The sequence below is a fragment of the Python bivittatus genome, unplaced genomic scaffold (assembly GCF_059951505.1).
Source record: "Python bivittatus isolate LINGU-HERP-01145 unplaced genomic scaffold, Pbiv_v1 ctg000480_np1212, whole genome shotgun sequence".
In the NCBI taxonomy this organism is placed as follows: Eukaryota; Metazoa; Chordata; class Lepidosauria; order Squamata; family Pythonidae; genus Python; species Python bivittatus.
Genome location: NW_028277075.1, coordinates 80,856,289 through 80,869,462, shown reverse-complemented (window position 1 = coordinate 80,869,462; position 13,174 = coordinate 80,856,289). Strand labels below are relative to the sequence as shown.

The window sequence follows — 13,174 nt, the reverse complement described above, 5'->3', positions numbered from 1 at the left end:
TGGGGAAGCCAGCAGGAAGTCACAAGTTGCTCCTGTAAGTCAGTCCCACCACTTTTTCTCCTGAGGAGCCTCCTGGTGGCATGGGGATCTCATACTCCACCTTCGGGTCACAGCCTTCTATGTGGCAAGCTGTTCCACCACAGGGGATGCCCATTAGGCCCTGCATGCTCTCCTTGGGCAAGCTGTTCCCATAGCACCTGCTTTCAGTGCTGTCCCACACCATGCAGTTGGTGTCTGGCTCAGTGTATACTGTGCTCACCCAGGCTGTGTATCACGCCAATGACCAGAAGACCCACAGGCACCCCACCACCATCAGGAAAATCAGCGGCAGCATCACATGGCGTGACAGCTCCATAGCTTCTAGATCATGAGGCAAGCAGGCCAGCAAGCATAAGAGACGGCTGCCTGCGCCCACAATGGCAGATGAAATGCTCTTGCCCACCAGCCTGCTTTCAGCGGTGTAAGCAAGTGCTTCTGAATTTCTACCTCTTCCCAAAAGGTAGCCCACCTTGCAGGCAGACCTGCGCCTGGGCCTGTGAGAAAGAGGCAGCGACTGAGCTTTCTTCATCTTCCTCCTGAGCACCAGAAGGTTTCCAAGCATTCCAGGCCACTGAGCACAGGATGAAACTTGGGAAATATGCTTTTTCCTGATCTAACTGGACTCCATAGGCTTACATTTCGATGCAAGAAAGGGACCTGAACAAAGCAAGCCGCCTAAGAAGAAAAGCTTGTCATGACCGTGACTTGTGGTTTCCTGCCAGCTTCCCCATTGACTTTGCTTGTTGGAAGCAGGCAGTAAGTTGCAAGTTGTGCTCATGTGACATTGCGCTTAATGACTGCACACGGCTCGCTTAACGACTGCAATAGGAACTTCCAGAACTGCCCTCATAAGTTGGTGCAGTCATGTGATTTTTCATTTTACAACCAGCTCACTTAGCGATGGAGTTGCCGGTCCCAATTACGGTCATTAACTGAGGATACCTGAATACAATGCTACCTCTACTTACGAATGCCCCTACTTACGAATTTTTTGAGATACGACCAGCTCCGGCCCTAAAAATTTACCTCTACTTACGAACTCGCCTCGACTTACGAACTGGATCCGCGGCCATTTTCCTGCCCGTTCCACGTGGTCCGTGGCCATTTTCTGCCCATTCCACGTGGACCGCGGCCATTTTCCGCCCGTTCCACGTGGTCCGCGGCCATTTTTCCGCCCTGCCACGTGGTCCGCGGCCATTTTTCCGCCCTGCCGCGTGGTCTGCGGACGGCGGAATGGATTAACGGTAATTACATTGAACCTTATGAGAAAATTTACTTCGACTTGCGACCAACTCGACTTGCGATCAGAGTCACGGAACGGATTAAGTTCGTAAGTAGAGGTACCACTGTACATCTTTCATAATTGTGGTTTCATGAAGTAGCATCTAGTCTTAAGCAATTGTTTTCATTGGAATTTCAGGTGTACACCCGTAACAGCAGAGTTATAAAAATTCCTAATGGATAATGGACAAGCACTCTATACTTAAGCATCACTATTAAAAAAGGAAAAGGAAAAAAAAGGTAAAAAATGGTTGTTCTCTCCAGGGCTAATAAATCTTCCCAATTGAAAAAGCTGTTCAAGATTTTATTTATAACTCTAGTCATATTAAAGCATTTCACTTTGGTTTCAGGGCTGAAAACAATTCCATGTTGTCTTCTTTCCTATATGGCTATCTCTAATAATTTTTTAAAGATTAAAGCTTTTTTGAAATAGTATTTGATGATGCTGAAATAAAGCTAATTGGTCAAACAAGCATCACTCTTGGATTGCCGCAGTACATGCAAATCCACCAAATATATGCCTATACATTTAATCCATTAGCAATTGGACATGCTGACCCAAGGGAGAAAAAATGAAAACAGCTTATGCAGAAAAAAATGGCTGTAATTGTCAGAAAGCATCTCATCACCATTGTATATACATTTTCATAGCTTTTTACATTTTTTTTCTTTTTCAGATGGACTTATTCTTAAAAACAAAACAAATGTGAAAAAAAATTCAGAAAGTCAGCCCATGGCTCAGCTGATTTCAGAGGTGACTTCTATTTATTTAATCATTGTTACAAAAACCTTGAATGGAAAAGAAATACATTCACTTGTGATCAAGTGCCGGGGGCCGGGTTTTGAGGAAGGCCTAGGTCTGAATACCTGTTTGGCCATGATATTCATCAGATCATTTAGAAGAATTCACTCTCTCTATCTCACCAATTCCAGTTAAAAGGAAACTCCTATTTGCCATTCATCCTTGGACATTGGCTAGAACCGAAGCACTGCAAATAAAATGAACAATATTGCAAGCAAAGGAGTGTTATTCATCTCTTTGTGTCATCTTGTGTTCCCAGAGCCACTAAAGAGCATTTCTTAATATTACTGTGGGTAGGCTTGCTGTAACATCATAAGGAGAAACTTTCTGCATTGTTCTAGTTATGCTGGAAATAGTGTGATCCAAGATAATCCATCCCATTTCTCTTCCCTTTTCACTATATCCAATAATCAGTTTTGGCTGCTGAAGTTGCATAGTTGCTGGCCAGAATGAATTTTTGAAAAGTGCCAGAACCTACCTTATGCCCCAAACCCATTAAGCTTATCATGTAAGGAACAGTGCAAGGTGAGTGAATAGCTGGTAGCTGAGGGGAGACAGAGGACCTGGATCCCTCTTCCAGCTCAACACAGAACGTAAGTGAACTATGAGAAGAGGAAAGGCTTCTCCTGCTGTGCTCCTGGCACAGAAGAGGTCAGAATGCACCATCCTTCCTGCACTAGCCACTGTCATACTAGTATTTGCTGGTGAATTATTTGTGGACTTACTTAAAAGGTTGCTTTGGATAAAATAAGAATGATCCAAATTGAGCTAGTTACATTCTATTAAGTTTCCTTGATCTCAAACGTATAATATATAGCAAAATGTATACTTCTAAACACCTGGATTTTCAGGTGAAAAGCCAGACAAATCAGAAAAGGGTAGCTTACCATCTAGAATTGCCCATTGCCCATCTATCTCTGTGTGCTTCAGATAGGAATCTTCAATGGTTGGGTCATAATCTGGCACAAAGATTTTCTGGAAAAACTGAATGGTGAGGGCACTCTTCCCTACACCCCCATCTCCAACCACCACTAATTTGTAGGTGGGGAGGTTTTCACTTGGAACAGCACTTGTAGCCATAGTGTCAAATGGGCCAAACCTAGAAAAGAAACAGAACGTTTGAAACAGTGTATACTGGCAACAGCACGTTGATTGTTATTATAAGATTTATAACCCATCATCCATTCAAAGGCAAGTAAAATAAAATATCAAAGCAAGCTTAAAAAATGCATAAAGACATATTGTTTAAAAAAGAATTCAGAAATCCAAGTTAAAGTGGAGAGAACAGGGACCAAAGGATGTGAATTTCATATCTTGGGAGTAAACAGAAGAAAGTCTCTTTCTCTCCCCTAAAGCACATTACAGTGCAGCTTAGATTGCCGCAATCAGGGCATGAACAACTGTTGCATGCCCTGCTACCTGCTCAGTAATGATTATGGTTGGCAGACCAAGTTGTGAAAATGTGCTTCTTGGCCCCTCTGGAGGATCAAGTAGAATTCCCACCTACTGTTTCAGGAAGGCACAGTCCCTTCCTGAACAGACTTAACACTAAGCCTCAAAGTCCAATTTCCTTCTGATCAAAAGCATCTTGATCTTGTCTGGGTGTAATTTCATTTTGTTCATCATTTTCTAGCTAATGTATCCATGTGAAATCGAAAGAAGTAACAAGGAGCTCTCCAAAATAACAAGTCAGGCACAAAGAAGAGTAAAAAATATCTCCATCTGCTAGCTATTCTGTTACTGGGAAATTTGTTCTACTGTCTTGTTTTTATTATATTAAGAAAAATACAAAGATATGATTGATTTGGTTATGAAGAAATAAATATATGCCACTTTGCCAAGAGCTGCAGGTTTGAGTGTGGTCTTTGCACAAAATCTGCAGAGGCAGCTTTGTGCCCAAGGACCAGGATGGTGTGGCTTGGACTCCCACCACAGACACAAACAAAAATGTTTCCTTAGCTGAAGTTAAAGCTGATCATTCAAATCTAACTTTCAAAGCTTGGGTTGAAATTAATTATTGCCGCATATACAACCCTTCCTATACACAGGTAAAATCATAGGTGGTATACCAAGGTATGTTGTTTTCCCTGACACTAGGATTACTCACACCTTTAATGACAGAGAAAGTTCAGCAAGTACCTAGATTTACTCCTGGTCATTCTGAGAGAGTTTAATTTCTTCTAGAACATTTTGAGCAGAGGCATTCACCTAGACCACTCCCTAACAGTATCAGTTTCATTTGCTCTTAATTTCCTAAGAGCCCCCACTAATATTCTAGTTCCTTCTGGCTGGACTTCCAAATGCTAGCTTAATTCAAGAGGGAAGGAGGGAGGGAGGAAGTCAAAATTTGCAAGATTTTGCTTCCCATTCTGAGAAGTCAGTAATTAATCCTCACAGTTTGAAAGGGATTATGTAGTTCAGAATCAAACCATGGAAAAAAACAGGGAGAAAGAGTTATATGGAAATAAGGATACTTTTTGGAGAGAAACTCCCTGACTCAGAAGCTGTGCATGATAATGATTTACTGTAGCCATGGTAACATGTGTGACGTTCAAATGGCTTAATCCTGTTATGAAACTTTCAGGAAAAAACACAATTCATACACAACAACAGATGCTGGGTTGTCTTAGTATTTCTGTGGTAGCCCTCTTCTGTCTTCTGGTCAGCTTAAACACAATCAATAGGACCCTCATGAAGAAAAAAATTATGCAGTGCTGGGTCTGCATCCATCCCATTTATTGCTGGCTTAGTGCAATCTTAAATATGTTTCCACCAAAATATTCCCTACTAAATTTTGCAATATAGCCATCCTTGTATGGTGTTCAGGACCACAACTGAAGTTGCATGTGAGGTACTACTGATGCCAGCAATGGCTGTTATGGCCTTTCTGAGGGCCTAGATATTGGGCACATCCAGACAGCCTGTGTCAGATAGTTTACAGAAGTCTGTGAGGTAGCAAAAAGTACATCAGCCAAAATTTCCCAGTGTCTACTCTGTCATGTCCAGCAAGTGGTACATCTGCAGAATTTAGGACAAATTAAGGTGTGGAAATTAGTGAATTTCCCACTCAGCAGAAAACAACTGCTCCTCCAAACATGGGCTGGGGGAAGCAGCAAATATTGACTGATGTCTAGAATGGCAGGTTTATCCATCTGTTAGAACTTTTACAGCAACTTGTTGGTGGTTTTCCTACTGGCTGAGAAATCCACCAACTGCTGCTTCTGAACCAGCACTGGATTTAGACATGGTGAGGCCTCAAACTATGGGAAGCTGTAGAGACTCTATCTGACAAGTGCTAACAGAGAGTAAGATTGTGTAACAACTAAATTTGGCAACAATGCCACCAAGAAACCTAAGAAACCCATGATGGGACTGGGAAGGTCCCTCTTTGAAGGTATGGATGCATGTAAAAATAAAGTCTGTCATTATCTAGTAATGAGGGCCATGTGAGTATACAGGAAGGCTTAAATATGTGGAGACTTTCATGTATGAAATTATAATAAAATTATAACCAAAAAAAAAAAATCTGAAATTTTGAGAGGCCCCTTCAGATTATGAGGCCTTAAGCTGTAGCTTGTTTAGTTTATGCTGAAATCTGGCTCTGTCCTTAACTTGCCCCACAGTAAACCACTGGCACAGCACCACTCACCATGGTTCTCTTGACCAAGGTTCTAGTCTCAACAATGGCCATGCTGGCTGGAGACTTCTACAGAGCACCAAGAACTAGGGAAGACTGTATAGGCCCTGCATTTTTTCCAAATAAAAACCCAGATCTGTCCCTCAGTAGGAACACCATCTAAAAATCCTAGGGTAAACCTGGCAGCTGACATGAGGACCCTTCTGTAAGTGTTTCTGTAAGCAACGAGAAGCCTTTCAAAAAGCCTTTATATAATTCTGAGTCTCATTTGATGCTCACCAGGTATTTTTACTTCAAGGGAGGGTGTCAAAACTACAAACCTGCTCTTCTCAATCTCTGCTGAATGAGAAGCAATATGTTTCATATTGTACTCATAGCACTTGCATTGCACAAAAAGGCAGCCAAAGGCATTTCGTCTTGATGAACACTGAGCTGTTATGTCAGGAGTCACAAAATTATAACCTCAGCAAATAAAACTCACATCACTGTCAATTACTTGGGTAGGCAGAATTAGAAAGTTGCTGGGCTGCAATCTTTCAGCAATCCTGCAACTAAAGGGATGAGCAGAGAGCATGTCTTTCTCCTCCTGCTCATGATCTCAAGTTCATTGGAAAGATTAACACCATCAGTAGATTTCAGGACCCATAGTGAGAAGAACCATATGATTGACCCTTGGGAAGGGAACAACTACAGAAACAAGAGCAAAAAGAAAAAATATCCTCTAAGGCTCAAATATCTTTATACTGCTAGCTGGTTATGCTTAAACTCTGCCTTTACCTTCAGCTCCACTGATATTTAAATGCAATGCTGCAGTGGAGGGCAACAGGTTTAATACTTTTCTCCCTGATGCATGTTGTAATGGAAGTGACTAGTGCAAAAGATTAATCGCATAACATCATGGGCAAATATCCAGTTAGACAAACACAACTGTCTTTCTACTGTTGGGTTTCTTTACCTCGGCCCAACAATGTTGAACAAGTTAATGTTGTTTACATGTTAGCTGGATTGTTTCTGCTATTCTATCACATTTATTTCACTCAGGGACTTCCTATTTTATTCTTACAAAATATCTGAGGGGTTGGTTACGCTGATAAACAATGACTTATCCAATTCCACCTAATGGATCTCTAGTGCATGTTAAGTGGTATGGCTCAGGAGTAAAAAACCTGCAGCCTTCAAACTCTTTGGTGCAGCCTTCAGATACCCTCTAAAAATTTAACCAAATGTTGCATCTGATGAAGTAATTTGCTGCTCATAAAAGCCTATGCCCCAATAAAATTGGTTAATCCTGAAGGTGTTACAGGTGAATATGGCACTTCTTCCAAACATTGCATTAATCTGTAGTGTGTAATGAGTTAGAATTTTAATTTACTTGTAATTAAATGCGTAACATGCCAATCAAAGGCCCAGTGTAGCCATCCATCTGTAAAAGGTTGTGCATGTGTCCTCTACCTATTACACAATACTGGTTCTCTAATTAAGCCCCTTCAAGCTTCATAAAAACACAACTTATTTTTCCATTTCTCCAACTGGAATAAGTTATGTACAAAGTGCCCAGCATTGGCTGAGAGTTTGCCCTTTTTTTATAAAGAAAATATTCCTTGCTAATTTCCTTCAAGGTTTTTTTTTTTTTTTTTTTAAAAGAAGCTATCAACATTGCTTTAAATTGTTTAATGCTCAAGTGAGGAATGCTTTCTTTACTGTATGTATAGTAGCATGGAAACAATGAATCTGAATTAACTATTCAGCAGAAAGAAATCAGATATTCCATAAGTTCAGATGCCTGCCTATGTAGATATAATAGAAAAAGGACTCTCATCCAACCAAAGAGGAAATGATTTGAAATTCCCAAAATGTGGCCCTTCCGATTAACACAATCCCTGGAAATGGGCAAGTCTCTCCTAGAAATCACAACGCTCTGATATGCTAATTAATGATATCTTCAGTCTACCACCCTTGGTCCCTGCAGATCAAACTTCTCAAGGCACTATAAATCAAAGGGGAACTTCTTTATTTCCTTTGATCAGTGTTATAACTATACTTTTATTTATTTTAGATGAAAAAGAGATCAAGATCAGGTCTGCTGTGGAATCCAAAGGAGCATTATGACAAAGTTTACAGTATATTTTTCAATCAAAGGATGATCCTTGCCTCACAACTGAAATGTCATACATGTAAATTAGCAGACCGATCATCAGTGAGACGTTCGTCTTGCCAGTTTTCCCTCTGTTTATCTGGATGGGTCTTCCTTTCTCATCCACTCAGACGTCAGACAGTGGCATGAAACTGCTGCACAAATAAGAAGGGAAAGGCATTGTGTAGAAGTACCCAAATAAAAATAATATCCCAGATTCAATGGCTGTAAAATCCTCTTTCTCCAGGGGAGAACCCTGCTTTGAAGTTCTAAAGGCCATGTTTTCTAACTTACACAAAAACGCGAATTGGCCATAAAGAAGAAAAAATCCATGTTAGAAGGATGAATGTGAGTTAACAATTGGTCTCAAGTTTATATTAATAATTACTCTGCTCTTTGTATTGTAATAATTATTTTGGTTATCTACGATTAATACCCCAGATTTTTAAATTTTATAGGATGATTTATGTTTATACTCTCAAATTATTTTATTAGAAGTTGAACATTTACTTCCCCTTTTAGATTTCGATACAGTTTTTTTCAAGAATAATAGCTGTGATAATGTGCACTGTTGTGAATAAACAATAAAATAAGTGATACATCACTGTTGTATACTTGATCTTTTTGTACTTTTTTATGTTGGTCACTGACTGAAATTAATAAAATCTAATCTAATTTAATCCATGTGATCGACAAAATTTTAGTCAGCTTGAGAGCAAGCTTTTGGGTTCTGTAGGTTTGTGCATCAAGAAAGATAGGAAGCTTAAACATCATGTACACTGTGTAAAAATCAGCCAGGCTTTTAACGTGGGAGAGTGAGACTGCTCACCTCATTATACTTCACAACTTTAATCTCTAATTTTTATTGATTTTATTGTAATTTGTTTGACCATTGTGAGCTGTCCTGAGTCATTGAGTCGGGCGGCATACAAGTTGTTGTTGCTGCTGCTGTTGTTATTATTTCTTTGTATGAAGAATTTTGATGTGCTAGTTTATTGTATGCAGGAAATCTGCAGGCTACCTTTTCCCTCCACTTAATCCAACGACTGGCTCAAGAGTCTTTCAGAGGCCAGCAAGTTCACTGAACTCATCAGGGCATCTATTAACATTTTCATCAGATCTTTGTGGCTGGCAGATCTATTGTGCCTGAATGGTGGGAACACTGTAGGGACTGCTCAGGGATGAAGTATATTGAGGGATAACGTGCTTCAGTGCAATAAAGTGCGCACGCTCTCTCTCTCTGTCTATGACACTTAGAGCTCCGAAATGTCATCCTCTGGTAACAACAGCTCCAGGCAAGCTGTATCCCTTACATAACAAGCCATAGCTGAGAAAGGTGCCATCAACTTTAAGAACATACATTCTCATTTAAAAGCAACTCCCCAGCTTCCATCTGTTCTTGGATTCAAAAATATGTTTTTCCCTGCTCAGTACAAGAAAACTTTTAATCTACTTTCACTTTAACAGATATGTGAAAAAAGAAACTACCTCATTTCCAGAAAGACCAGTCAAAACTTGCCTCCGTAATCATGGCATCTGGAACTTTTTGTTTTTAATCAATTCAGATTTGTCACACCAGCTTAACAAGCTTGGTGGTAACCTAGTGGTGGTTCCAGCAACCTGAGTTCAAGGAAAGGTTTCTCTGTCTTCTGATATGGGAAACTAAGTCTATCTTGACAATTTCTGTAGTAGGAACATTTGCAATTGGAAGGATGCAATTTTGACAAGAAAATGACCAGACTATAAATGATGACAAAAATCTCCAAACAAAAGCTATCCACAAAAATAAATAAACAAACGAACAAACAAACAAATAAATAAAATGTACATATTTTAATTTAGTACTCAGATGGTAGAACCAAATAAATAAGTAAATAAAATAACCAAAAATGGATAAACTGCATACCAGAAAGTTATTATGCTATCGTTGTTAATATAGTGCCTCCTCTGACAGCTGTCATCAGATACTGGGTTACAAAAAAGTACAAATTTCTCCCTGGTCATTTCTTAGTCATTAAAGAGTCACATTTAAATCTTTAGATTGACCATTAAAGGGAGAAAACACTATATAAATCCATTATCTACCATTGCAAATAAATAGTAGCCATAGGTTAATGTTAGGGAGATTGGATGGGGGCTGGAGACAGAGATTAAGCCAGACATTGTTTACAATTACTATGAAACCTTTTTTTTATCCTCTTCCATTCTTACCTGCTGCCTACCAATTATTATTAGAAGCTGTACACAATGTGCTGGAGTTGAGCCTGGCTTAACTAATTAACAACTGCATGCTGCTAGAAAAAAAGAAAGGTGAAAGCTGGATGTAAGATTTCCTTTTTAAAACATGCTATGATATAAAAAGTGTTAACCTCTTAAATTAAATTAAGAGCTTCAGTATAATCTCTTCATTATAGTCAAAAAATAAGTCATATATAAAATAAAACATAGTTATATTTGCAGTTTGCATCTTGAAGGAGCCTGATAAACTCCCCATTTTTCTCATAAGCACCAAAAGTACATGCATGCCCACGTGTGTGTAGCAGATCAGAGAAAATGGGTGACATGGGTTCCAGGACAGTAAAAAAAGGAAAGAATAACTTAATATTTTTCAAGCAGAGAGATGTGCACTTTGATTACTGTTCACACAAAAAGGCTTTAATCTTTGGTTTCTTTAGGACTGGCATGGGGAATTTGGTCAACAGTGCCCATGCATGCACAGAACCATGCAAGACAGATTTTAAAAATGGTCCAAGTCCAAGGATTTAGAAAGAAAACATTAACGTCACAACAACAAACAACAAAATGCATACATGAATTGTAAGATTTAGAACAGAGAAGTAGAACTGGACTTAAAACTATAGAGGCAGAGAAGAGGCATCATTTTTTTTCTTTCCACCCACCCCCAGTAACAATTCCCAAGATATCAGCCAAGCCTTTCTAAGCCTCCAGAAGGCAGCAAAGTCCTGCCACTAGAGATTTGTTTCTTTTTGCCTATAACGGATGTAGACAGCATTACCAATTTCATAGTTTACCTTGACCGCCAACCCAAGAAGGATTGCTCATATTCTTGATAGGTTTGTGGATAGAAAACTCTCTTTACTGAAAAGATGCCTGCCATGGGTTTTGAAACAATATTTTTAAACAAAACACATGAAATTAAACAAATCCTCTCGGGGGATGTCAAAAAAGGAGTGTTTGGTCTATCCCAGCCAAATCCCATTGCATGAGTTTTCATTTTTGGACTACGTTGCTGTACTTCAAGCATTCATTGACAAAATTCAATGCGCAGCCTATCTATACATCCATTTGCTTCTGTTTCAATGCCACTATATCCTGGGAGTGAGAGCAACACACACACACACACACACACACACACACATCTCAAGATGAATCATTGTCCCTGGAGGTGTCTTTGTAAATTTACACAGAAAACAGTGCAAAGAAAGAAGGCATTCCCAGAAATGAACCACGACATTTCTGAAATCATGCTGGAGGTAATGGATCTTCACAGCTATGTTATGGTATGTCAACCTAAGCCCATATATGGGTTTCTAGGAAGAAGAGGAAAAACATTAGATAAAGTATCCAAGGACAAAAGCTGGGAACAATCCATTGAAAAACTCAGTGCAGACTCTCTCCAAAAGAAACAGAAAAGGATCCCATGGACAGTGTAAATTCACTGTTTATATTTCCAGGGAGATGTGCCAACGACATTGAAAAATAAAATTTTATTCTCATCTTATAACTTTATGTAGAACTCACATGCACATTTTTGGTCACTGCATAGAAATCCACTGCACTTTCAACAAATTTTCACCAAGAACTACTTGTTGTAATAAATGTAAACTTCAGTTTACTTGAGATATTTGCATCCGGGGCAGGGGTTCCTTTTTCTAATACATGCTAACATAGTGTTTCATATCCCCTTGTCTTCAATGCAGTGAAAAGCACCGTTATTGGGCTGAATGTCATAGATGAAATATTGAGAACCTCTTGAGGGTACTCTCACAAAATGGCTGCCACAATAGGTATGATCTGTCACAAAATACCCAGCTACAAAAGGGTGAGGTTTTTTTCTTTTATCCTTCCCACATGATGCTACTACCGGTTTACTTTTGCCTTTTTTTTTTTCTAGGCAGAATATGGTCATCCATCATTCTCTAAGAATGCCTACCAGCCCCTGTGGAAGCCAGAGACATTTTTATATGAAAGATGAAGTTAGAAGCTGATGCTCTACAGCATGCCAATCTCCCATTCTCTGAATTAAAATCTAAAACAGCCAAGAGTGCAGAGATCCTGCAGGTGCACAGAAGGTATCTGTGGGTACCATACTGCCTTCTTTTGGCCAGCTGTTTCTGTGGCGATTAAAATAAGCCATTCTTAGCAAGGTATGAGATTGGTCATCATAGGAGTCATTGTGATATACCATTGTGCACAACTGTTGCCCTTTCATTACTCTTACAATGAAAACCTTGCTTCACCAGATTCCATTCCAAAGACAGTTTGCAATAATGCAATATTTAGATACGTATATGTAAACTAAGTACAGATTTTAAAAAGCATAAAAAGAAGGGAGGTGTCTCAAACCTGTATATATGATCTAGTCCATTAAACAATATACTTAGCTCTTTGTTTGTCTGTGTAAGACCCCACTTTGGAATGAAAGAAGTACCCCAAAAATATCATCATGCAGACAGATACAATCACAGCTGATGACCGGATATGCCCACAGAGAATGAAGATGGCCACAGGCTCCTTTCATCAAGACTGCCTGTCAGTATTTTACGTTGGCTGTGTAATTCATTACAGAGTAATACATAGGAGCCAACTGTCTGGGGAATTCTGGGAGTTGAAGTCCACATATCTTAAAGTTGATGTTTACAGTTAACATTGATGTTTCTCACTATGTTTCAAACACTATGTACAAAGAGAAAAGAGTACAAAGAAAAATGGGAAATAGCACTAAAAACCTCCTTGCCCTTTCAATCGGCTTTCACATTAGCAGTACAGGCAGCAACAACACTGATGCAGTAATATATTCTTGTGAGACTTTGTCACAGAAGTAATAAACCTCTAGCTCACACATCCGAAGGAAAAATATTAATCAAACACAACTTACTGATAGTTAAAATGGCAAAAGATTTCAGCAACCAGAACTCCACTATCAGTATGCTATTAATTTCCATGGAAAATGAAATAATTGGAGCGGTTTGATTGGAGTCACTGCTCTATGCACTATTTTAGGATGTGGGAAGGATTTTGTGAACTTGCTGCCCCATAA

At 39.3% G+C, this 13,174-nt stretch overlaps 1 protein-coding gene across 4 annotated transcripts in view; it reads right to left on the bottom strand.

Annotated features, from left to right (window-relative positions):
* Nucleotides 1-13,174, bottom strand: part of MRAS (muscle RAS oncogene homolog) — a 52,467-nt gene that overhangs the window by 15,382 nt on the left and 23,911 nt on the right. Inside the window, exons 2-3 of one of the 4 annotated variants that reach the window (XM_088146407.1) lie at nucleotides 7,911-8,048; nucleotides 3,010-3,221 (exon numbers count right to left, since the gene is read on the bottom strand). The exons of 1 other annotated variant lie outside the window; for it this stretch is intronic. In XM_088146407.1, coding sequence (XP_088002533.1) covers nucleotides 3,010-3,221; nucleotides 7,911-7,954 — 256 coding nt within the window. In that variant the 5' untranslated portion in view covers nucleotides 7,955-8,048. The remainder of the gene's footprint in view (nucleotides 1-3,009; nucleotides 3,222-7,910; nucleotides 8,049-13,174) is intronic. 2 more of the 4 variants (XM_088146409.1, XM_088146410.1) reach the window with 2 other exon arrangements.